The sequence below is a fragment of the Geotrypetes seraphini genome, chromosome 3 (genome assembly GCF_902459505.1).
Source record: "Geotrypetes seraphini chromosome 3, aGeoSer1.1, whole genome shotgun sequence".
Taxonomy (NCBI): Eukaryota; Metazoa; Chordata; class Amphibia; order Gymnophiona; family Dermophiidae; genus Geotrypetes; species Geotrypetes seraphini.
In genome coordinates this window covers 377,682,678-377,708,807 of record NC_047086.1, presented here as the reverse complement: position 1 = coordinate 377,708,807, position 26,130 = coordinate 377,682,678, and the positions used below count along the sequence as shown (strand labels likewise).

Genomic DNA, 26,130 nt, shown 5'->3' with positions numbered 1-26,130 from the left:
GGAACACCATGACTGGCACCTTGCTACAATTTAGAAAACTGCTCAAAACCTCTCTCTTTGTGCAGGCTTTTTTCATTACAAGTTTACAAGTTTATTAGGATTTTATATACCGCCCATCAAGGTTATCTAAGCGGTTTTACAATCAGGTACTCAAGCATTTTCCCTGTCTGTCCAAGTGGGCTCACAATCTATCTAACGTACCTATCTATCTAACTCTATGCATCTCTTTAATGAATGTTACATTCTTAAGATGATTGTCGTACGGTATTATTAATTTTGGCCTCTGCCTTTGTCCTCTGCAATATATCTGTTGTCGTAAATTGTATGAGTTTAAAGCCATGTATGTTGAATTGTGAGCTGCTTTGGTATAAAGCGGATTATAAATGGCAGAATTTACCATTATCTTTGAGGGGGTAGGGTAGTTTTATTTAAAATGATTATTTTTCCAAAATGGCTATTTGTTTTTCAGATGATCATTTTGGAATTAAATAATGGTGATTGGCGAAAGTTACAAACATTAATTACAAAATTTTGTTGGGCAGGTAAAAAAAACAAAATTATCTTTTGAATTTTTATTGGGTTCGGGGATCAGAGGTGGTCTAGGTCTTCCAGACCTTCATATTTATAGTTGGTCTTGTTTGTTAAGACAAGTAAGATTTTTGAGGATGATTTGTTTACTCCTTTGTCGTATGAAAAGGCATTTTTCCATTCATATCATTTATTGTTTTTAATTCAAGTGCCGAGTTCAAGATTACCAGATTATCTCAAGGGTAATTCTATTTTGATTCCATTGAGATCAGTTTGGAGTAAAATGTTGAAATTATGGGAGTATCATCTGAATGTTATAGATTTTTTGCCAATTCAGGGAAATGGAGATTTTACCCCGGGTTTGACTAATGTCATTTTTTGATCCTGGGCAAATAAGGGGGTTTGGTTTATTGCTCAAATTTTGGATGAGTCTGAGAAGTTAAGGAGATTTCCAGACCTTTCCTTAATGATTGGAAGTGGGCCAGGGTCATTATATGGATATATGCAATTAGAACGAAGAGGGGGTATTTCACTGAGTGTTCGTGAAAGGCTTCTCAATTTCTTTAATCAATGTAATGAGGTTCCAATCTCTGTATCTTTGTTGCATAAGTGGTGGTGGTGGTGTTTAATTCCAAATAGAACATATGATAGCATTTTACAAAAATGGTGTGATGAGTTGAGGACTCAAATTTCACTTCAAAATTTTAGCCAAGCTATTCATTGTTTGCCTAAAATTATTAAGGATTATATTTGGAGAGAATGTACGTATAAAGTTTTGCATAGGGCATATTTCTCACATGCACAAGCATTTCATGCAGGATTAGTTAATTCTCCTATTTGTATCAAATGTGAGAAAGAGCCAAATACTTTATCTCATACATTGTGGCAATGTCCTCTTATTAAATCATTCTGGTCTCCCGTCCTATTATTTTTAGGTGCATTATGGAATAGTCAAATTAGTAGAATCTCCAAGGGGAGTGTTATTTGGTAAAGCTGCTGGACAAGGAAGAAGCATTTTATTTCAAAAGGCATGTATGATTGGTCATAAATGCATTTTGCAATATTGGTTACAGAAAGATCCTCCTAGTTTTTGGCATTGGAGGAACCAATCCCATCGTTTAATTTTATTTGAGGTTTGGGAGGTTCGTACTAGAGAATGACACAGGGGAAAAATTTGTCCCCGTCACTGCCCCATCACCGGACCACCGCCCCCTTCAACGCCCCGTCCCTACCGTCCCCTTCACCACCCCATCCCCGCCGTCCCCATAAGTCCCATTCACCGCCCTGACCCTGCAGCATTCACCCTTTCTTCTCGCCACCTCACCGCCCTTCAGTGGCCCGAGAATCTCCCTCCCTCCAACTTACCTTCATGGCGTAAAGAAATCTATCTCCCTCCCTCCCTCCCCCTTACCTTCCCTCTCCCTTACAACCTTACTGATGCCGGCAAAGCCTGCCTGTGCCACCCTGCAATCGTGTGTGTGTGGGCAACAAAACCCATCTCCCCTCCCTTTCACAAATATCCCCTTCACTATTGTGAAAACTGAACAAACCAAATTACTCAGAATGCTACATAGAAAAATCAAGCTAACAGAGTGCAACTAGGTCAGAGAGAGAACCCTAAGCCAGCTGGAAGCTATAGAAGCACAGCCTGGACTTTGCGGTCCCCAGTTATGTCTAATACCAGCTCTGGCAGGATACATATTTCAAATCTGAAATATTCTAATCACAAAATATAAAATATTTTTGTTTTTTTCTTTTTGTTGTCTGGTAATTTTATTCTTCAAATCACATTGGTCTCAGGCTTTGGTTTTAGGTTCCTTCTGCCTTCATCATGGCATGGCTGGCTCCTGAAGGTAAAATAGGCGTAAGAGGAGCTGGGGAGAAGAAGCCGAGTCTGACACGGGCACAATTTTTTTTTACCACAGGAGTAAGACTTTTCACCACTCCCACGGGCTAGTAAAAGGTCTTGTCCCCATTCCCACGGGGTGGTGAAAGGTCTTGTCCCCATTCCTGCGGTAAACCAGTTGCAAATGTCTCCATTCCTGCGGATTTACTGTGGTGATCCGCGGTTTACCGCGGTAAACAGTCCCCGTGTCATTCTCTAGTTCGTACATTTCCTAGACAAACTCGTTTCTTTTTAAAAATTTGGGACCTATATATTCAAAATCTGTCCTCTAGAGCACAAAATATGATTCTTAATGTTTTATATTGAAGCTTTGGAAACATTCATTGCATTTCAACACCTGGTAATTTGTGTCACCTTCCATTCTGGGAGAGGGGAGGGAATAGGAGGGAGGATAGTAATATATATGGAAATACTTCAATTGTATATTTGTTTAATTCATTCATTACAATGTTGTAATTGGAAATAAAAACAATGTGGGGGGGGAGAAAGGATGTAGGGGGAAGGGTATAGGGGGAGTGTATAGAGGTATGAAATGGGTAATATGGAAATATATTTTGGAGGAATGATAGAAATATGTATGGAATATTAGAATTGTGAATATAATTGTAATGAATATCTTATTGTATTGTATTATTGTATATTTAATTGATTCCTTCAATAAAATGTTTTAAATCTAAATGTTTTAAATAAATAAATGTGCTCTGAGATTAATGTACCTACTTTTAACTACTGGGTGGAAGATCATTTTCAGCTCAAAAAATCTAATAAAATTGTTCCACATTTTGTCTGTATTCTTTCAGAGGCGCCAAAGAAAAGCCAGTATCATTTAATGCTGCCTTGATTTATTTGCAAAATAATACTATACTGAAATCATTCTAGATTTATACCCTGGAGGTAGCATCTGAAAAATTTCACTTTTTGGCCTTCAATCTCATTCCTTGGTGTAGTACATAGGAAAACCTGTGTTAGGATGTGGAAGCTAAGTTAAAGGGCACCTGGCTCTCTGTTTCTAAGGTATATGAGTGTAGAGCAGGGATCTCAAAGTCCCTCTTTGAGGGCCGGAATCCAGTTGGGTTTTCAGGATTTCCCCAATGAATATGCATTGAAAGCAGTGCATGCACATAGATCTCATGCATATTCATTGGGGAAATCCGGAAAACCCGACTGGATTGCGGCCCTCCAGGAGGGACTTTGAGATCCCTGGTGTAGAGGTTGGTCTAACAGAGGTGGGCAACTCCGGTCCTCGAGGGCCAGAATCCAGTCGGGTTTTCAGGATTTCCCCAGTGAATATGCATAAGATCTATGTGCATGCACTGCTTTCAATGCATATTCATTGAGGAAATCCTGAAAACCCGACTGGATTCCGGCCTTCGAGGACCAGAGTTGACCACCCCTGGTCTAATATCTGAGCTACCCAGGCTATTTCTTCTTCACAACATAGGGTTACCAGATTTTCCAAATGGAAATATAGACCCCCTAAACCCACTCCAGGCCCACCTAGTTCTACTCATCCCCATCCCATTCTAGTCAATACAAAGTATTTCAGGCAGTAAACTTTTAAATTACACTTAAGGTAAACATCATGACAGCTTATTAATTAAACAATGATGATCCTGGTGCAGATATGCTGTGTGTAGAATAATAATACACTTCCCCCTCCCCATTCGCGGTTTCGGTAATCGCGATTTCACATATTCGTGAATTTTTGGGGAGGGGGAAAAAAGAAAAAAGAAAAACCATTGTTAAGTCTTCCCCCCGGCATCCCGGCCTTACATGGTGGTCTAGCGGGCTTTCGGGGCAGGAGCGATCTTCCTACGCTCCTGCCCAGTGCAGATCGCCATTAGGAAATAGCTGTAGGGAGTTCCCGTCGTAGTCTCGAGAGACTATGGGAACTCACAGCATAGGAAGATCGCTCCTGCCCCGAACGCCTGCTAGACCACCAGGTAAGGTCGGGAAGGTGGGAGGGAGGCGGGGGTGGGTCAGAGCCGGATATTCGTGGTTTTTCGCCATTCACGGTCCGGCTCTGCCCCTATCCCCCGCGAATCCGGAGGGAGAAGTGTAATAATAATTTATTCTTGTATACTGCCACAGCATCAGTTCAAGGCGGTTTACAATAAGAAAAAAGCTGGACATACAGCGAATTATAATACAAATATCAAATGTTTCGCAGAAAAATACAAATTGCAAATCGATCAAAATATTTCTCAAAGGAGGTTCAAAGTGAGAAAAGGCTGAGCATACAATAAAAAGCAATCATAAAAATCAGATGTTTCTTAAAAAATAGAAAATGCAATTAAGTCAAATATTTTTTTCAAACAAATAAGTTTTAAGAATTTTTCGGAATAGATAATAAGATTGAGGTCTATGAGTCGTTGCCTTAAGGTTTAATTAATAAACTGGGTAGTTTTTAGACCACATTGCCAAAGCTATTGGCCTCTTTTACAAAGCCGCGCTAACGGCCCCGAAGCCCATAGAGATTTAAAGGGTTTTGGAGCATGGCTTTGTAAAAGAGGCCATAAGTGATTCCTGCAACTGTTTTGTGAAAATGGCACAGCACAAGTGTTGAACTTTGATTGGGTTTTTCAAGTTTATTTGGTTTTTCAGCTTTGATGATTCCACAGCAGAAAAGTCTTCCTGGTCAAACAAGATTATTTATAGTGTGAATAAATGTACCATGGAAAAAGTTTGTATTTTCTAAAAAAAAACAACTACCCCAAAAAACGCTTACAGAGAATAATAATGTAGCAGCGAACCCGTGACTTTTTGACTTAAGAAACTTGATTACAAGGTTCTGGGGGGATACTCCACCTCGTGGTGAGTTCCCTCCGTTGATTTTCTCCTTTAAAAATTCAATTCTGATACTTTGTTAATCACCTATTATATTCTTTTGATGTATAGATTAGAAATTACAAAGTTTTTTTTGTTTTTTGTTCCCACATTAACAACCCCCCTCCTTTTTTACAAAACCATAGTGCAGTTTTTAGCGCTGGCCGTGGCGGTAACAGCTCCAATGCTCATAGAATTCCTATGAATGTCGGAGCTGTTACTGCCACAGCTGACGCTAAATGCCACGCTATGGTTTTGTAAAAAAGGGTGAAGGGTGTAATTTTGCCATTAGGATGCAATCATAAAATATTACTTCTAGCCTTTAAAACCCAAAGAACCAATGTCCCAGAATTTATTGACAGGCTTTTAATTCCCTATACACCTAGAAAATCCCTCCAATCAAATACCCAACAGCTGCAGTCGATTCTCTCACTGTATCATATAAACTATGACACAACTCGTTCGTCCATTTTCCCAACTTTGGAACGCTACGTATATCTATATTGGAGAGGAATCATCACAAGAACGCTTTAAATCAAAGTTAAAGACTTTTCCTATTTAAAGATGTATAGTTTTTGGCATTGGAGGAATCAACTCCATCATTTAATTTTGTTTGAGGTTTGGGAGGTTCTTAGATTTCCTAGACAAATTTGTCTCTTTTTGAAAATTTGGGATCCCTATATTCACAATCTTTCCTCTAGAGCACGAAGTATGATTCTTAATGTTTTACATTGAAGCTTTGGAAACATTCATTGCATTCCAACATCTGGTAATTGGTGTCACCTTCCATTCAGGGGGAGGGGAGGGAATAGGGGGGATGATTGTAATTTGTTTGGAAATATTTGAATGGTATATTTGTCTATTTCATTCAATACAATATTATAATTGGTAATAAAAGGAATGGTGGGGGGGGGGAAGGAAGGGGGGAAGGGGGGAAAGGAAAAAGAGGGGGTATAGAGAGGAATAAAATAGGTCTTATGGAAATATATTTTGGAGGAATGATACAAATATGTATGGATATATTATAATTGTGAATCAAATTGTAATGAATATTTCTTTGTTTTATTTTATTGTATATATATATTTGATTTCTTCAATAAAATGTTATAAATATAAAGATGTATAACTCTTTAAACTCCAGTTTTTCATACAGACAGGACTCCTTCCTATTGTACTACCCCTAGACGTCTGTCTATCCTATCCACAGATGGAGTTCACCCCCTTAGCCTTTTTATTTGTTAATGTTTGTCTGTCCATGTAATTGAATATGTACAACCCCTGATTTTAACCTATGTACTCCGCTTAGAAATTTGACAAGCGGAATAACGAATTTGAATAAACTTGGAAACTTGGATCATGGAAAAAAAAACCCGACTTATCACATGAACCCCTACTGCAGGGGTGTCAAAGTCCCTCCTCGAGGGCCGCAATCCAGTCGGGTTTTCAGGATTTCCCCAATGAATATGCGCGAGATCTATTTGCATGCACTGCTTTCATTGTATGCTAATAGATCTCATGCATATTCATTGGGGGAAATCCTGACAACCTGACTGGATTGCGGCCCTCAAGGAGGGACTTTGACACCCCTGCCCTACTCTCACCTATTTTGTAGATGGTAAGGGCCCCTGTGCTAACCTTGCACTAATCAATTAGCACATGGCAATGCCTCATACCCTAACTGCTTAGCGCTGTCATGTCCACTCTCTAACACGCCCCCTTCCAAGAAAATTTTAATATTTTTTTCAGCATATGGCGTATGCATGCAAATTGGCCATTTTTAAAAATTTATTTATTATTTATATACCATTTATAGCCTATGTGGTTTCTATTCAGGTATTCAAGCATTTTTCCTTGCCTATCCTGGTGGGCTCACACTCTATCTAATGTACCTGGGGCGATGAGGGATTAAGTGACATGCCCAGGGTCACAAGGAGCAGCATGGGATTTGAACCCACAACCTCAGAGTGCTGTAGCTCTAACCACTGTGCCACATATTCCCCATTGAAGGACACCAATTCACATCCAGCGGTGAGCAGTCGACTCCGTTTAAATGCATGCCCCTTGGACCGGGTCACCACGTGCGTTTAAATGGAGTGTGCGCTTAATAGGAGTGGGGGGGGGAGGGGAGGGAGAGGCTGTAGCTAAGATTACTCAGTTTAAATATGGCGCGTGGGCTGCTGGAGCCTAAAGAACAGGAAAGCTATGCCCTACAGCTTGAGTGGAAGCGGAGGACTCACTTATCCAGCTGTCCCAGCGCTTAAGCTGCTATGTGAAGCCTAGCCATTCCCAGTCAGAACGTGATCACATCTAACTGGAGTGAAAGAATAGAGGTTGGACCTATGACATCGGTGCGCATAAGCGGATTGTGTGCTTATCAGAATGTAAATATCCGGAGTTTACGTCCATTGACTTTAATGTAAAAAAAACCAAATCAGGACCATGGTGATAGGATAACCGAAGTGTGCGCTTAACCGATGTGCACTTAGGTGGAGTCTTTCAAATGTATCAGATATTTCAAATATTCAAATACCTGTCTTTCAAATATTTTGTACACCGAAGCGCATGACCTTGAGGAACTAAGGTCGTTTCTTTTAAAATTCCTTACAGAGTTATTATGAATGTTATGCAGTTTAAACATGTATAGTTACCCTCAAACTGCAGAAAACAATGATTAACCAAGCCTTAGCATGTCACAAACCCACTGTGGACAAAGCCCTTTGCAGCTGTTTCATTCTTTTTTGTTTTGTTTTATTTCTTGTGAAGTTGGCAATAATATATAACAACCTCAGCCAAACATCTCCCTTAGGTGCGTGTTAATGAGCTTGTTCAATCATATTCATTATCTCAGCAATTAAGTTTTCTTAATTTTGTTTATGGGAAACTAAGACACGCATACAAGGCGTGGCTGGTCCAGACTGTAAAAATCCTGCTCTGAAAAACTGTTTAGACCATCACTAAGCTTTACATTATTATTAAACTGGAAAAAAGAAGAAGTAAAAAGTAAGAAAAAGTCGTTAAAACCCATTAAAAATAGTTATATCATATCTTAATAGTTATATCATATAGCATAATTATATCATTGTTTTATCAATGGATACTAAAGGGATGATTTATTCACTCATACACAATATGCGAGGTAGCTTTGTGTGCACGCACTCAAAAATGGAACTTCTTAGCGGCAGTGTTAGGGTAAATCAAAAAGTAAAGGCACATGATTATTTTTATTACATAGGACTTTTTGGACCCCCAGTTTGTTTACAAAAACTAAACAGTTCTAAGTCTAATAGATGGTGGCATTGTCGTATTAATATAGGTACTTTGGATCATCTCTTATATTTTTGTCCATTGATACTTAATTTGGGGACAAATAAATCTTATTCTTGAGTCATCTATTCCCTTAACTTATGAAGCCATAATTAGTGGTACATTACTGCACGTTAAGCCTACTTTGGATAAATATAAAAGCTGTTTTTTCTTGATCATGACGGGAATAGCCATCCAAATGGTCACACATAACTGGAAGAGCCACGACAGAATAAATTACACATTTTGGTGGGCAAATGTATGTACCACATATAAATATGAGGGAATGAATGCGGGATGTATGGGGTTTAATAGTTCATTTAATAAAATGTGGAGCCCATTGACTACATTTGTTACCTCCTTTTCTTAGATTTCCTTACACATCCAGGGTGGGTGGGTGGGGGGAGGGAAATTTATTTAGAGGATTAAAATTACTTAATTATAATATTGTAATCACATCATATGTCATATTGTATTAATAACTGGAAGGAGGGCGGGAGAAAATATTGTTTTATGTATTATTTGTGTAGTTAATGAAGTATTTTATGTTCAATTAATTGTATTGTACTGTCAAAGTTTGAAAATCAATAAAGATTACAAAAAAAAAAAAAGTAAAGGCACTAACAGACGTTCCATTGCAAGATTGCACTATCGAATAACAATGTGCAATAGTGCGCTTTCTTTGGGTAGAGGGAGTGAAACCTGTGGAAATTCACCGTTGGACATTGACTCAGTACGGACATAGCACCATGAATCAAGGAAAGGTTTCTGAGTGGGTAAAAGGTATAAAGTGGGAAGAACAGGTGTAACCGACGAAAGTCATTCTGGTCACCTATCAACATCACGCACACAAGAGCGCATTGGCAAGGCAGATGCCTTGATTAGAAAGGACCAAGGGAAAACGGGTGTCTCAGTTGGCTGTAGATTCGGATTTTAGCTATGGATCTGCATTTGCCATAATGCATGATGGCTTGGGATACCGGAAAGTTTGCGCACGACGGGTTCCCAAACAGCTTACCGATCTGCACAAGCAGTAATGGGTGGAGGTTGCGACTCCGTTCTGAGACGGCATGAAGAAGATCCAAGTATTCTGGAGAGAACTGTCGCCAGTGATGTGACATGGATGCATCACCGAGACCCGGAGAGCAAAACACAAAGCATGATGAATTAAAGGAAGTGGTGCTCACCTGGCTTCGGGAGCAGCTGAAAAAACTTATTCTCTGCAGGAATGCAGAAGCTAGTTGAACTACACAACAAATGTGTCGTCTTCCATGGGGACTATGTGGAAAAGTGATATGTTTGATTGTTCACAGCTACTTCTATTAAAGCCATTAAATGTATCTTGCATTTCGCTAGCTTTATTCCGGTTAACAATTGCCTTTCGTTTTTGATTAGTCATCATACATTAGTTCCATCCTTGGAGGTACTGCAAATCTGTGCTTCTAAACCCAACATCTGGAGGTCCCTCCCTCCCATTTTAAATGTGAAATAAAACTATCCTATCTAGGCATCAAACCTCCCTCCCTGCTAATTCTGCAACCATGATGTAAAACAGAAATGGCTGTCTGATCCCTGATACTCTTCATTCCCTTACACCAGCTTAAAATCCCTTGCACCCAAAGTTGACATCAAGACATGCTCTTGGACCCTGACATTGCTTTGTCCCTTCACTCCAAATCCTGATGTGAAATAAAAAAAACTCACTTTGACACATGATTTCTCTCCATCTCATCTCCCTTCCAATCCTATCCCTGGCCCATTCTATTGCAAGCCTTTGCATTGCAGTGCTGAGCTCCAAAAAGCTGCTATTTAAAGGCACACATGGAATGCAGCATGGATCATAAAAGGAAGCTAACATACCACCCCTCTGCTTCCATAGGAGGGCTATGGACTGAATGGAAAAGAGGGGGTTGGAATATGGAAAAAGAGCAGTTTCAAAGGAGATTGTTTCCTACTGTGTTTGAAATATGGTAGTTGGGAGGGTCATTGGTGGATTTTTCAATTTTATAGCAAGATTGGCAGGAGGAAGGATGGAGGGAATGATATTGTGGCTCTAGGTCAGGGGTAGGCAACTCCGGTCCTCGAGGGCCAGAGTCCAGTCGGGTTTTCATGATTTCCCCAATTGAATGTGCATGAGATCTATTTGCATGCACTGCTTTCAATGCATATTCATTGGGGAAATCATGAAAACCCGACTGGATTCCGGCCCTCGAGGACCAGAGTTGTCCACCCCTGCTTTAGGTGGTGTTTTCATATTATCTTGGTGATGGGTATGTGAGTAAGAGGGATTTTGTATCTGTAATTTGGTTGGTTAAATTTTTGGCTGAAGATGATCCTAAAACTAAACCAGCTATAATATAGCCAAGCTACATTAGAGTTTACCCTTATCAACTGTGGGCTTTCCAAAATTATTTCATCCTTTTTTGTTGGCTTTGATTAGAAGAAGGCTACTGTTGTCCTTGCTTCTCTTTTTTTTTTTTTGTAGTTTTAGATGAGAAATGTGTTGTGATCATGTCACAGAGCAACACGAAGAGGGCAATTTATTACACTGTGCCTATATTTGGGCACCTGGAGGATACCTAAGTAGTGCCTATTCTATAAAGAAAAGTAGGTGTTTATACTCCTTCATAGAAATATGATGGTAGATAAAGGCTAAATGGCCCATCCAGTCTGCCCATCCGCAGTAACCATTATCTCTTCCTCTCTCTAAGAGATTCCACGTGCTTATCCTAGGTTTTCTTGAAATCAGACACAGTCTCTGTCTCCACCACCTCCTCTGGGAGACTGTTCCATGCATCTACCACCCTTTCTGTAAAAAGGTATTTCCTTAGTTTACTCCTGAGCCTATCACCTCTTAACTTCCTCCTATGCCTTCTCGTTTCAGAGCTTTCTTTCGAATGAGACTCGACTCATGCGCATTTACGCCACGTAGATATTTAAACGTCTCTATATCTCCCCTCTCCCGCCTTTCCTCCAAAGTATACAGATTGAGATCTTTAAGTCTGTCCCCATACGCCTTATGATGAAGACCACATGCCATTTTAGTAGCCTTCCTCTGGACCGACTCCATCCTGTTTATATCTTTCTGATGATGTGGTCTCCAGAATTGTACACAATATTCTAAATGAGGTCTCACCAGAGTCTTATACAGGGGCATCAATACCTCCTTTTTCCTACTGGCCATACCTCTCCCTAGTCACCCTAGCATCCTTCTAGCTTTCACCATCACCTTTTCATAGAAGAGTTGTGTAGCATGTAATTTACACTTCTATAATTTAGGCAAAAGCACTTACATCAGTCATAAAGCTGTTAGCCTTGGAGGCTTATTTCTATCTGAGATGTCATTGCAAGTATTTAGTTAAGTAAAAGGGATTCAGTGTGTATTTAAATTTCTACAGCATAAGACGGTTTGATATTGATTTTTTTCTCTATGTCCTAGCTAAGGCTGAAGATATGAACATAACGTATACTATTGTGTAAGTTATTCATTCACTGACCTGGATATTAAATGGCAGGCAATGCCTAGGCTCAGGCTTTGAATATCTGGCTATGACCGGCCAAGAGTTCACCAACAGAGCAACCAGGAGACACAAGACAAGTATGCAGGTCCCAGCTAATAATCAGCCAGTATCCATATAAAAGGATTCTTCATCCTTGACCCCCATTCCCCCCTCCACTGCTGCATAACAAGGTCTGTTGCCCTTCCTTCCTACCCCCAAAACAAGGTCAAATCTCCCCACCGAACACTCCCAAAACAAGAAGTATCCTTTACATCAGTGGTCTTCACTGTGTGGCCCCAAGGCATCATGTGGCCCCCGAAGACTTCCATTTTGGCCCTCAAAGTTGACTAAAATTATCTTCAAGTCCTGTAAATGTGTTAATTTCAATCTTGCCCACTTGAGATAGTAACTGCAAGCAATCTTTTTAAAAGTGTTATTCAAGTATCACATTTATAGAATTTGCTACTGTTGACAATCCAAAACCAAGTGAATTTTTGAAATACTGTATATCCTTAAAATGTTGTAGAATCTATCAGTATTAATGTTTAATACCCAGTCTGAACAAGTAGGTCAAGACAGTATACAAAATTAGTTGCATATGTAATCTTGAAATCTTTGGGTGGCCCAGACCCTCAGAGCTTTCTCATAGTCATACTGCAGACCTTTACATGAAAAAGGTTGGAGACCCTTCCTTATATGATCCAACCCCCACCAGTATAAGTGGAATCCCTCCCAAATCCCACAGTTTGGGAAAGGACCCCATGCCTGTATATCACAGCAATGTAAATATATTTACCATTCCCTCTTTCCAAACTGATCCACAATGCCTCTTCCTTGCCCTGCAGATCCTGCAATTGTATGGCTTTAATATGATTTTTAACATATAATGCTACTCCCCCTCTTTTTCTTCCTACCTTGTCTAAACAGATTATAGTCCGGTATAACTGCATCCCATTCATGGTCCTCTGTGAACCATGTCTCTGTGATTTGCCACTATATCCAACTCCTCTTCTTCCATCACAGCTTCTAGATCCAGAATCTTGTTTCCCATACTTTGAGCATTAGTATAGACTGCTTTCCAGACATTGCCCCCTTTTCCCATCTGTGTAGATGTATTCAGTGATTTACTTACCTGAGGGCTTATACTCACCCTGGGGCTTTGATCACTCTGCCCCATCACTTCTAGTTTAAAGCCCTCTTCAGTAGATTAGCCAGCCTGTCACATTGGGATTTCCCCAATGAAAATGCATTGAAAGCAGTGCATGCAAATAGATCTCATGCATATTCATTGGGGAAATCCTGAAAACCCGACTGGAATATGGCTCTCGAGGACCGGAGTTCCCTACCCCTGACCTAGGGGAAATTTTGGAATCTGCATAAGTACAGTATACATATCTACATATTTGCTATTATTCTAATCATTTATGGGCATAATCAGTGACTTACACCATTGCTCGGGACATACTAAATTCCTCCTCCCCATTGTACTTTGATTTTGTTTAGTTGGTGGAGGTGTGGGATTTTTTTTTTTTTTAATATCATAATTCTTTCATTTCATAATTTAAAACAAAACCCCACCGAAAGCAATCATCTCTGGGGTTACCTCCCCCACCATAAAAAACATTCAACTCTTAAAAAGTAACTCTTTAATGTATTGTTATAAGGCAGGGGTAGGGAACTCCGATCCTCAAGAACCGTATTCCAGTCGGGTTTTCAGGATTTCCCCAATTAATATGCATGAGATCTATTTGCATGCACTGCTTTCAATGCGTATTCATTGGGGAAATCCTGAAAACCCGACTGGAATGCGGCTCTCGAGGACCGGAGTGCCAAACCCCTGGTATAAGGGCTATGAAAAACTAGAGACATCTCAATATTATGGGGTCCTTTTACTAAGCTGTGTTAGCGTTTTTAGCACGTGCTAAACCCACACTATGCGGCTAGAGCTAACGCCAGCTCAATGCTGGCGTTAAGGTCTAGCGTGCGGGGCCATTTAGCACGCACTATTCCACGCATTAAAGCCCTAACGTGGCTTAGTAAAAGGCGCTTGCAAATTTGTTGGCTTAAGTTATTATATTCATTTAACTATTAATTAGTATGCTATTATGAATTTAAGATAAAAAGAAAATCACAATAAAAAATAATATTTTATAGGATAGGTTGGAGGTTTTTTGATCAATGATGGATATTTATCACCATTATACTTTTGGGGTGAACTACTTTTGGGGTGAACTTGTTTTGCTGATATACATCTTTCACTATTTTTGTTAGTAAAAGGAGCCCCATGTTACCAATTTCTTAAGACGCATACATCTTAAGATATTTGACCTATAACATAAGAAAACTGTTGACTGCACAAACAGATTAGGAGTAAATCTGATGTGAGAACATAATGTTATCTAAACTGGTTATGATTAATGTTATGCTCCTTTTTTTTTAGGGGTGAGTTTTAAGGTGGTTCTGCTTGAACAGATGTAACATGCCACACGGTGCGATGAATTATTCATTTGAATGTGTGTTTATGTAGCAATCTGTAGAATGGCTTGGGTCAAGTAGCCTTAGGAGTTCCTGCCAGCACTGTGCTCTGCTGCAGATATTATTAGCAGGCTACTAGGTGCTTTTACACTTGCAATTTGTCACCAGCCACTTCTAGCAATATGATGATCTAAGTGGTTCTCACGAACACCAATGCCTTCGTATCTATTTTTTTTTTTTTTTTTTACCTTTCAAAAATGCATGAAGCATTTATTTGCAAGACTCAACCCTTGTTCGTCTTGTAAATAATGATGTTAAACTGTTGTCAGTAAGTCGTTTTTTTTTATATTTTTCATGTGGCAGGCAAGATGGGTTTGTGGGAGCTAAGAAGATCTGTAAACAATGGTCTCTGCGTCTGGAACAACTGCAGATTCGGACACGTTTGTAACTTCTGCGGAGGGGCCCACCTGGCTTCAGAATGCAGGACAAGCAGAGATAGGCAACCACAGTGACAACACCCAACTCGACCTTTTGAAGGAGCTGGCTCCAACCCCCATCAAGCTTGAAGCGTTGCTGTATTGGTTGAGGCAATATCCCAAAAAGGATGATGCCAAGGCTATACGGCAAGAGTTTGCTGTGTGTTTCAAGATACCTTACACAGGCCCCTTGGGATACTCTAAGAACTCTTTGTCTACCATTCACACTTGTTTGGGATAAGCTGTGGAAGGAACTGAGCATGGGTAGGATAGCCAGCTCTTTTGATCAGCCCCCTTCCCACAACATGATCATCTCCCCAATTGGGATAGTCCTAAAAAAGGAACCGGGCTTTGACAGTAGCTCTCGCACCAGATAAAAACTGGTTGCTGAGACTTTTCTTTAAAAATAAACAAAGAGAATTTTTAGGTTGTAAAATTCAGATGTTCCCAGATTTGGCTAAGGATACGCAGAGAAGGAGACGATAATTTTTGTTAAGGAAACCTGGTGTTATATCTCTGGGGGGCGACCTTTTACTTGCGACATCCGTGGATTGAAAACAAAGTTTTATTTTATTTTTCTTTCCAGCTTATGATTTATCTTTAATCTTATCTATTGTTTTGCCTTTTGTCTTTGTTTTGTTCTATTTCTATCATTTAAATTTCTCCAGAATTCTACTGTTCAACGGCTCCCCCTTCTGCTTCTATTCCTTTCTCTCCTCTCTTCTACCTTCCAAAGTATTTAGATCAATGCTGTCTTGTTAAAATGTTTATTTTATTTTTATTTTTCCTCTAACTCTACTTTTCACTTCTCTATTACCCTCCAGGTACTTTAGTTAGATTGTGAGCCTTCGGGACAGTAAGGGAATTTTTCAAGTACCTTTCTTATTTCTAATCTTAATGTATATTTTCTGTAAACCGCTTAGAACCTAACGGATGTAGCGGTATATAAGAAATAAATTACATTACATTACATGTAAATGTGTAATTAATTATCATTCTCATAAATATGTTTTCTTTGAGCCATCTCAACTGACAACCTTTCTCTCAACTGCATCTCTGGAGAAAGAAAGTGCTTAGCTTAAGAAAGGGTGCTTTAATCTCTTGGTTTAATATAATTACTTTGATTCGCCTATTACCCTTCTTGGATCTGATTGAGGACTTGAGTTGAAATTTATGCTTATATTTGATATTTTTTTATATATGTTTTCATTTGTATTAATTTCTTGCTGAATTTCCTTTCTGTACAAGTTTTATGCTTGATTATATTGAAAAAAATTCAATAAATAATAATTTAAAAAAAAAAAAAAAAGAAGGAACCGGGCAAGTTCAGGCTAATACATAATTTATCAAATCTGGCGGGTGAGGCAGCCAATGATTTCATCGATCCACAGTTGTGCTCCGTTCAATATACCTCCTTAGACCACGCAATACAAATCATTAGGCAGTTAAGAAGGCAAGCGAATTTGGCCAAAGTGGACATTGAATCAGCATTTAGGCTATTGCCATGGCACCCAAACTCCTCCCCACTTTGGGATTTTTGTTGGGAAGAGCGATTCTATTTTGATAAATACATTCCCATAGGTTGCTCCACCTTGTGCGCTTACTTTGAGCAGTTCCGCATATTCATTAAATGGGTTTTTAATCAGATAACCACATCTGGTGAAGCAATCCATTCTCTGGAAGACTCTTCTCTTTATTGGGAAGAGTGAGCTTTAATATAGGCTAGTAAAAGTTATCTACAAGGCCAAAAAAATTTGACCACGTAACTCCTCTCCGGATAAAAGCCCATTGGCTTCCCATCCAACACCGTGTCACTTATAAAACACTGTTACTGGCCTTTAAAACAAGAAATACTGGCCAGCCAGAATTTATTAATAAACTCCTGATATTGTATACTTCATCGCGTCTTCTTCATTCCTCGGATCAAAATCTATTAGCAATCCCATCCCTGAACCATATTAACACGAGAAGAAATACTATCTTTTCAGCAGTTGCCCCTTCCCTTTGGAACTCAGCGCCAAATGCATTAAGAGAGATAACTAACCTCGAGAAATTTAAGTCTTTTCTTAAGACATTTCTTTTTAAAGATGATTTTCAAGTTTGAATGTCCTTTTAAGGATTTTTAAACTCTTTTCTTTTATTAGTCCACTTGTATTGGACTGACTTGTTTTTAATCCCCATCCTTCTGTTTCTCCCTTTGTACCATACTTTCCTTTTACTATTGTAGTTCTTCGCTTCTTTCCATTCGTACTTGTCCGTCCAGTAGTGTATCTTATCTTTTGTCAAGTTTTGTTACTTGTATTACCTGTTTTTACCCTTTTTTAAAAAATTGTATAACCACCTTGAAATAAATGATAAGGTGGTATATCAAAGCATTAATAAACTTGAATGTAGGCAAATAGGCAACACTTTTACGAGGCTAGCAGCTCATTTTGGGATCCCCTAGGTACGGGACAAGAGAGTTGAGCCTGCGAGGTTGATTACCGTATTTTCACGCAGATAACGCGCGCGTTATACGCGTTTTTACCTACCGCGCATTATACGCGTGAGCGCGGTATACAAAAGTTTTTGTACATAAAATCGTGGTTTCTGCGCGCTATACCCGTGTGCGCGTTTTACACGGGTGCGCGTTATCTGCGTGAAAATACGGTACATTTCTGGGCATAGAATCAGGTATCCAGACTCCCTCAGGACATGTTGGACAAGCTGTGTCAGATAGGTGTGGGAGATGTGCTCCCACACAAAAGCAACCTTGAGGCAATTTCAGGACCTATTAGGATTGCTGGGCTTTGCCCCCCAAGTCAATCCCATGGGCAGAGTGTTCTCACGAGAACTGGCGAGAGCCATTGCGGGGGTGCTGAAGCAGCACCACCACATAAGTGTGACGAGGATGCTCCGGGATGACCTGCGGGTGTGGGAGTCCTTTTTTAAGGACTTCAACGGAGTAGCAAGGACCCATCGAGTCTGCCGAGGCTTTGCAGCAGTATACTGATGTAGCGGGAAGCGAAGGTATGGGGATCTACTTTCAGGGAGCATGGTGTATGGTGAGATGGCCTAGCACTTGGGAACAGGAGGGCATGATAAGGAGTATCACATTCCTTGAATTGTTCCCTATCGCCACCGACCTGCACATCTGGGGAGGCAGGCTGGCCGGCAGGTCCATTTTATTTAGGTCCAATAATGCACTCTGGTAGCTGTCGGCCAACTCCCTCCCCACAATCAACCTCCTCGGGGAAATTGTGTTGCTTTGCCTAATACATAACATTACTGTCGGAGCAAAATATATCGCCGGGGCCAAAAACAATATTGTTGACTTCCTTTCTCGTTTTAAGGTATCCATGTTTCGAGGCAGACCCAGATCCCACACCAATCCCAGAGATAGCCTGTGGATGTCGACGTGATAATGTCACGCATGCGTGTGATGTCATCACGGCAACATCCGTGCACTTCCGGGTGCCTCGAACCACGACCTCTACCTGCGGCCCGCGCTACATTTTCCGACTTCGTTGCAGCCCCGGATCATTTTTGTACAGTTCTGCAGGCCTGCCTTCTAAGAATAACATTGAGCGCTGATTTTTCAGCGCCAGTTACTGAATCTAGCCTTCAGTGACTTGAGCGTGTAGAACAGGCCGGTGTAGAGCTGGACTTCAATCTGATGAACAGTCAAGGACAATTGGTGGAAACAGACTGTAAAATACGCACAAGGTCGTGATTACTGAAAAATGGAATTGGACAATTGTGAACTGCACTAGAGAAGAACCAAAGCGAGAGATAAGGAGCACGCACAGTATAGGGCAGGGGTGTCCAACCTTTTGGCTTCCCTGGGCCGCATTGGCCGAAAAAAATGTTTCTGGGGCCACACAAACACGCAAACGCTGCAGCAAGACAGAGGAGGGAGCTGGCAAGACGGTAAACACCCAAGGGCAGCAGAGGAAAACACTGCATCACCCTCGACCACACAAAATACTTCACGGGGCCGCATGCGGCCCTTGGGCCGCAGGTTGGACACCCCTGGTATAGGGGTTGTTTGGGAAAAGAAAGTATGCAATGATTTATGACTGTGATAATATTTTAAAAGTAAAATTAAAAAAAACTTTAATATTTATGAGAAATAATATTAGTAACTTCATTGTTGAAATTGAATTTGTAATACTAGAAGTGAAATAATTATTTATTGACCCTTAGGGCTCCTTTTACTAAGCTGCGATGGCGGTTTCAGCGCGCGCTTAGCACTTGCTGAATTGCCCCGCACGCTAGAAGCTGACGCCAGCATTGAGCTGGCGTCTGTTCTAGCCGCTTAGTGCGCGCTAAAATTCTGCGTGCGCTAAAAACGCTATCGCAGCTTAGTAAAAGGAGCCCTAAATTATATACCCCCTCTTTTACTAAGGCGCGCTAGCCGATTTAGCGCCCGCTAAATGCTAAAGCGCCCATAGAATATAATGCACGCGTTAGCATTTAGCACACGCTAAGTCGTCTAGCTCGCCTTAGTAAAAGGATCCCATAGTTTAATTGGGGCATGTAGAAAAGAGTTTTTTGTGCTCCGGTAGGCACAAAGGTCCTGATTCTATACATGACGCTTAACTCCTAGGCGCCATTGAGCATGACTGTCGATCATCTGCTAGGCGATGGTTATAATGCCCAGCAGCACCTAAGCAGTCTTAGGAGCCAGTAGGCATTGAATCATTAGGTGCACTGCCATTTAGGTCAGGGTTTTCTTGGCCTATATGAGTGCGCCTAAGTTAGACCAAGCCCAAAATATGGCATGAATCCGCCCCTAGTCACGCTTACTTGCTGGTACCGTGTTTTCCCGAAAATAAGACCTACCCCAAAAATAAGCCCTAGCATGATTTTCAGGGTAGGTCTTAATATAAGCCCTACCCCCGAAAATAAGCCCTACTCATGGGCAGCTGTGATTCCCCCCCACCCCCGCCGCGCAGCCAAACCGCTGACCGCCTGCTGACAAGTAGTGGTATATTTTAACTCATATTGTCTCTGATCTAGAGGATTCACAAAAACCCCGCCCTGGATGTTTAAAGGGCAAACTTGACATTTACCGCAACTTGAGTGAAACCCAGTCTTATTACCAGTATCTATTGTTACTAAATCTGGTTGCAATCTCAAATATTCTTTTAAATTGCGTGACCTGGAATCCTCTAGATCAGAGACAATATGAGTTAAAATATACCACTACTTGTAAAACTTAAAAGAAAAGAAGCTCCACTTGTAGCTCATTGTTTAGAACACCATCACACTTTTGAGGAATTAAAATGTATGATTATAGACAGAATACCGGTGTCTGTAAGAGGAGGGGATAGGGGGGAAAAACTGCTACAATCTGAACAAAGATGGATTGACCGCCTACATTGTTTACATCCGCAAGGTTTAAACATAGCTATTAACTGGCAGGTCTTTTTTTGAGTAAGGATCGGATGTGGGCTTAGGTGTAAGCTAACTGAGAAAAATATTTAAAACTGCTTTGAGAAGCCAATTTAAGAACTTTTTGTGCTGTGTTTAAAGATAAAAATAAGCATCATTAAACTTCGCTAAAAATCTTTGAGTTTGCTTTAGTAAAATCTTTTGTTAATTTCTGTGGTTGGTGACCTATATTCTAAAAAACTTCCATTTTATAAAATTTTTTTTTTTTTTTTTTTGAAAATGTTGATTGACACATTTGCTGGAATGACATAGAGTGTAGCCATAGAGTAGGCGGAACCGGATGTGACATCAGACGCCCTCACATCTTTTAAAAACTAGAGTTGAACTGGGTGTTCTTGAAGACGGCGAGAAATACCGACAGGCACTCCATGCCTCTGTGATTTGCAGTTTTTCTGCATGTTAACTTTATAATTCGGTTGACTTAAGCAAAGATGGTGAGTAGGCTTAACTTTTGATTATAATATACCCATGCTTTATGTGTTTGGAAATAAGCATTGGAATAAATCTACAGACGATGTAAAAGAGATAAAAACGATAGAAAAAACATAAGGTTAGTGTGTTGACAGTAACTGACTATGAATAGGGACAAAAAAAGCTTTGGAGGGGCTTTAAAACGATAAAGAGTTCCTTGGAACGTTTGAAAAGGAGTAGAGCATTTAAAAGTGTTACCGCTTCATTCTGGTACTGGAGGAATCGCCTCCATGAACTTATGGGTTGGGAGGCCCGTTTGGCTCGTTCTTCTCAACGCCGAAGCAGAGACTTTGTTTACACTTGGACTCCATATTTGAACATTTTGACTCCTGAGAGTCGTAGCCGGGTCTTGAATAGACTCCACCTCTGAAACTGTGCTTATAGGTGTCTCTGCTGTTCCCTGCTTACGAGTTTTTCTGTATCTGTGGGGGGATGGGGAGGGGTGGGTGGGGGGGTAGGGGCTTCTTTGTTGGGGGGGGGGGGGTATGGTGGGTCCGGGGAGGACATAAGAGTCCAGTCCTCCGCGGGTGTTTGATGAAAATGCATCCCATGGTTGTTGTTGCTGTTGTATTTGCTGTTGCTTAATAAAATAGATTTGAACATAAAAGTGTTACCGGAAGGATCACCATATAGCTTTCTTTAATGCAAGCGTGTAATATTAGTATTTATAGTAAAATATTGTATGCATTTGGAGTTTAAGTGCTGTTTTGTTTCATTTACAGCGGTAATGCTGGTGCTTTTCCTGATGAAGCTCTTATATAAAAAATAATGAGCGAAACGGAGATCTTCCGTCATCATGAAGCTAAGTACTCTTTAAGTACAATCTTGAGTGAGAGAGTACTATTTATAAATCAAAACCAGTATATTGAAGAAGTATTGTAATGCAACGTGTATGAAGCAAAATAGGATTTATATTACACTTTATAAAAAAATATATTTATATATAAAAAGTTTGTTGATAAAAAAGAAGAATTTAAAATAGGAGAATTTATGGGACCAATGATAGCTCACCTTTTGGTTATTAGCTTGAAAAATAAATCGAGCTTTTAGCTGTGAGCGCTTGAGATCCTTATGATAATTCTCCAACAGTTCCAGTTTGGACACTTGGTCTTGTATTGTAGCCAAGCTTACAAGGATTTAGTAAATTATAAAATAGACACAACAGTGCAAATTCTACAAGAAGCGCCCAAAAGCTAGGTGCCAAAATAGGCACCGTTCAGTGCAATTCAAGTAAAACCGGGTGCTGTTTAGTGAATCACGCTGAGCGGCACCTATTTTGGAGGCGCCCAATAAATAGGCCAGCTCTAGGCACAACTAAAAGTTAGGCGGCCATGCGAGCGCTTAAGCACGCTTAAGAGCAGCGATTCTGCAACAAGGCGCCTAACACAAAGCCACGCCTAACATGCATAGCGCCTATTTTTTTGAAGGCCGCCTAAATTTTTAGAGACGCCTTGTTACAGAATCGTTCTTTCTTGATAGGCGCCTAGGTTTCAATCAGTGCTGATTAAAAAGCTTAATTGAGCTGGTTATTCAATTTAGATAGGCGTTTATCTAGTTGGGCGCCTCCAAAACAGGTGTCTAACTTTAGGCGCCGGTTACAGAATTTGGGCCAATGGGCCAGATTCTATAAATGGCGTCCAATCATTAGACACTATTTATAGAACCACGCCTAATGGCACTTAAGCGGACTTTGGCGTTACTAGGGCATCCAAGACATAGGCCAGCTTTTCACTCAATTATGCGACGCCTATATCAGATGCCTAATGATGCCTATCTCAACCATACGTAATCTCTATCCATAACCATGCCTACTTTTTCACACACAATCAAAAACCGCCTGCCATACCATCTTAATTTCTGACAATGGCATGCATCTGGCCTTTCCTTACAGCTTTTATATTTGCACTCTCATTCATTGTATCAAAGACCCGCAAACCTCAGATCGATTACCCTAATTACAAGCCATCAGAAGCGGCTCTTTTATGAGAAAATTACCCGATACAAATGCTTGCTAAGGCCGCAAGCTTTCTCATCAGATTCAACTTTTTATGCGCAACATCACTTTTTCTATTTTGCAGCAGTATTTCAAACTTTGCTTTTTTAAAAATATATTGCAACAAATTTTTCAAACTTCTATCTTATGCACTTATCTTCAATTACCATTTGCCGTTATGACTGGCGGTTCTGGATTGTGATTGTTAGCTATATTGTTTTCTGCCGGTATAAATATTAAAAGGATATTAAAAGGATTTATCCGATACTTTTTAACATAGGCATAATTAGGTGTCGTGAGGTGGGGGAGGGCATCTCCACTTAGGTGTTTCTAGGCATCTTAAATTGCTTAATTAATTTCTTTTTCTGATTGACTGAAAACTGGTGTGGCCAATTACCACATCGATTAAGCCAATTACAAATGAAAAGTTAGGCATGGATCCCAAACTTAGGCATCACTAGGCAGCTGCAATTAGGGTTTATAGACTTTGGGGGATTGGAGCTAATTTCTATAAATGGCGCGTAAATCGGTAGGTGCCCAGGGAAACAGTAACTACCGCATATCTATCAAATTTAGAACCAAACCTATCGGCACCTAAATCGAATTAGGCACCTGTAAGCTTAGGCACCAACCCTGGCCTAAAATATCACCACCTAACGTTTTCCATGTCCAAACCCTACCCCTAACCATGCCTATTTTTCAAGTTTGGATGTGTAAATCAGCTAGGCACCATTTATAGCTGTATATAGGGCCAATATATAGAGCTAAGTGTTTTCCTAACTAGTTTCCGTGTTATAAAATTATGTTCCATGCGGTTTCTTCTTTCAGTAAACATGCACATTAAATTGCTGGTCTGGAAAACTGTGTAAAAAATTTACCTGATCGCCCATCCCTCTGAAAGTCCACATGATACCAATCTCCATCATTCACCTTCTTCTGCAACGCCTTTATTTTAATGGTACCCGATCCCATGTCCAGCAGCAGGTAGAGATGACCATCAAGCATCTCAATGGCAAAAAAGTCCACTTTAACCATTTGGGGGTGCTTGGCGTCTTTCTGGTGCCTCGGTTTGCCATGACTAAACAGAATCAGCCCGTTCGGCTCAGTTGTGCGAAAGTCAAAGGAAATGGAGCCGGTCTTCTTGGCGTTCCATTTTGGCAAGGAGATGAAAGACTCCGGGGTTTCAAACGTAATTGGATCCAAGGTTGCAACATTCTCACATTTAAACGCCACTACACCGTGGATCTTCATTTTGGGGTCTCCTTGTTTGGCAAGTCGAGATAACTCCAATCTGACGTCATTGTTCTTGTATACAACCTGTAGCAAAGCACAGAGATTACAACATTAATTTATATAATTCGACATAGAGAATACTAATAGGAGAAGAAACAGAGAAAAAGAATGCACACATTAAAAAAAAAAAAATTACAGTACAGTAGTAATTCTTTATCGATTCAACATATACTAGCAGCTTGTGAGGTGTGAGAAAATCCTCAAGTGTAGTCAAACAGAAAACCAGACTCACATACTGTATTTTGCTATATAACATTCTCAAACCAAATTGTGGAGTAGAACGGGTACAAGTGGATCGACTTTTCACTCCATCAAACATTACAAAGACTAGGGGACACTCGATGAAGTTAAAGGGAAATAAGTTCAAAACTAATAGGAGGAACATTTTTTTCCACTCAGAGAACAGTTAAGCTCTGGAACGCGTTGCCAGATGATATGGTTGTTAAATATATTTTTATTGAGCACAACAAAGAGCCAAAAACAGAGGTACAAAACACAGCAAGATCAGCTCAGGAATTCACCCATAAGCAACCCACCTCCCCCCCCCCATTCCACCCCTCCCCCAACCCCCCTCACTCTTATACCGCAAGAGGTACTCCATACAACGAAAACAAAATAAGCATGGACATAAAGACACAAAAGCAGTGTTACTTAGTGAACTAGGCTAACAATTCAAAAGGCGGCTACGTGCCAATGGTATTATAGTGGACCAAAAGGGTTCCCAAGGACGCTGGAAGGCCTGTCCACGCAAGGAAGGAATATCTTGCACACCTCTGTGCTCCCAGGAGAGGAGCGTAATCAGGCGACATCGCCAAAGTGAATAGTCTGGTGCCTCCCCCTCCATCCACTTAAGCGAGGCACACTTTATTGCTACCAAAACAGTCCAACAAAGGAATGCTGCTGCCTCAGGCCGACGGGGATGGAAGTGTTTTGGGATGCACCAAACAGCATCAAAGCGGAGCGCTGTACAGTAATGTTCCAGATGCGGTCCACAAAAAAAAATAGAGTCCCAAAAGGCTTGCACTGCAGGACAGGTCCAAAACATGTGGCCTATATGTATTATATCCCTTCTTATTATAAAATTTCAAACATTTAAAGGTGTCTAATCATTTAAATATTCAATCAATGGCCCCCATATCTTTTTAAACCTATCATAATTCTCATTTTGTAAAGCAAGAACTCTTTCCATTTTATATGTATAACATACTTGGGGGGGGGGTGGTAATTTAAAGTATTTAAGATTTATGGTTAAGAATGTACAAGTGATTTTGTATATTATAAGATATCATATTGTATACTTGTTAATTGAAGTGAAAATGAATAAAGAATTTAAAAAACAAAACAAAACATGTGGCCTAGACCAGCTTCAGGGACGTTATAGCAGTGGGGCGAAGCCTCGCCAAATGGGCTCTTTGGGGAGATATAAACAATCTGAGAACTAATTTGTAATGTTGTTCCCAAAATACAGTATATTTACCATAAATCGGTAACTTTTTTTATAGCATTCAAAAGTACATCCTCAGACAATTCTATATTTAAATCACGAGCCCAAGCATCCCGTAGTCTAATATAGTTAAGCAAAGGGGACTCGTCTTTCAAATGTCTATGGTGAAATTTTAAGGGTATCGGCTGTTGGGAGCCAAATGTGAGCCAGAGGATATGGTAAGAGCGGATTGCGTAGCTGGCTTTAAGAAAAGTTTGGACAAGTTTCTGGAGGAAAAGTTCATGGTCTGTTTTTGAGAAAAACATGGGGGAAGCCACTGCTTGCCCTGGATCGGTAGCATAGAATGTTGCTACTCTTTGGGGTTCCGGAATCTTTTGTTACTCTTTGGGATTCTGAATGGAATGTTGCTACTCTTTGGAGTTCTGGAATCTTTCGTTACTCTTTGGGATTCTGGAATCTTGCTATTCTTTAGGATTCTG

The 26,130-nt window shown here is 40.3% G+C and overlaps 1 protein-coding gene across 1 annotated transcript in view; it reads right to left on the bottom strand.

Moving 5' to 3' along the window:
- The window catches only part of NRXN1 (neurexin 1), a 1,819,236-nt gene that overhangs the window by 1,070,034 nt on the left and 723,072 nt on the right, over positions 1-26,130 (bottom strand). The window contains 1 exon segment of the mRNA XM_033938516.1: positions 23,793-24,231. Coding sequence (XP_033794407.1) covers positions 23,793-24,231 — 439 coding nt within the window.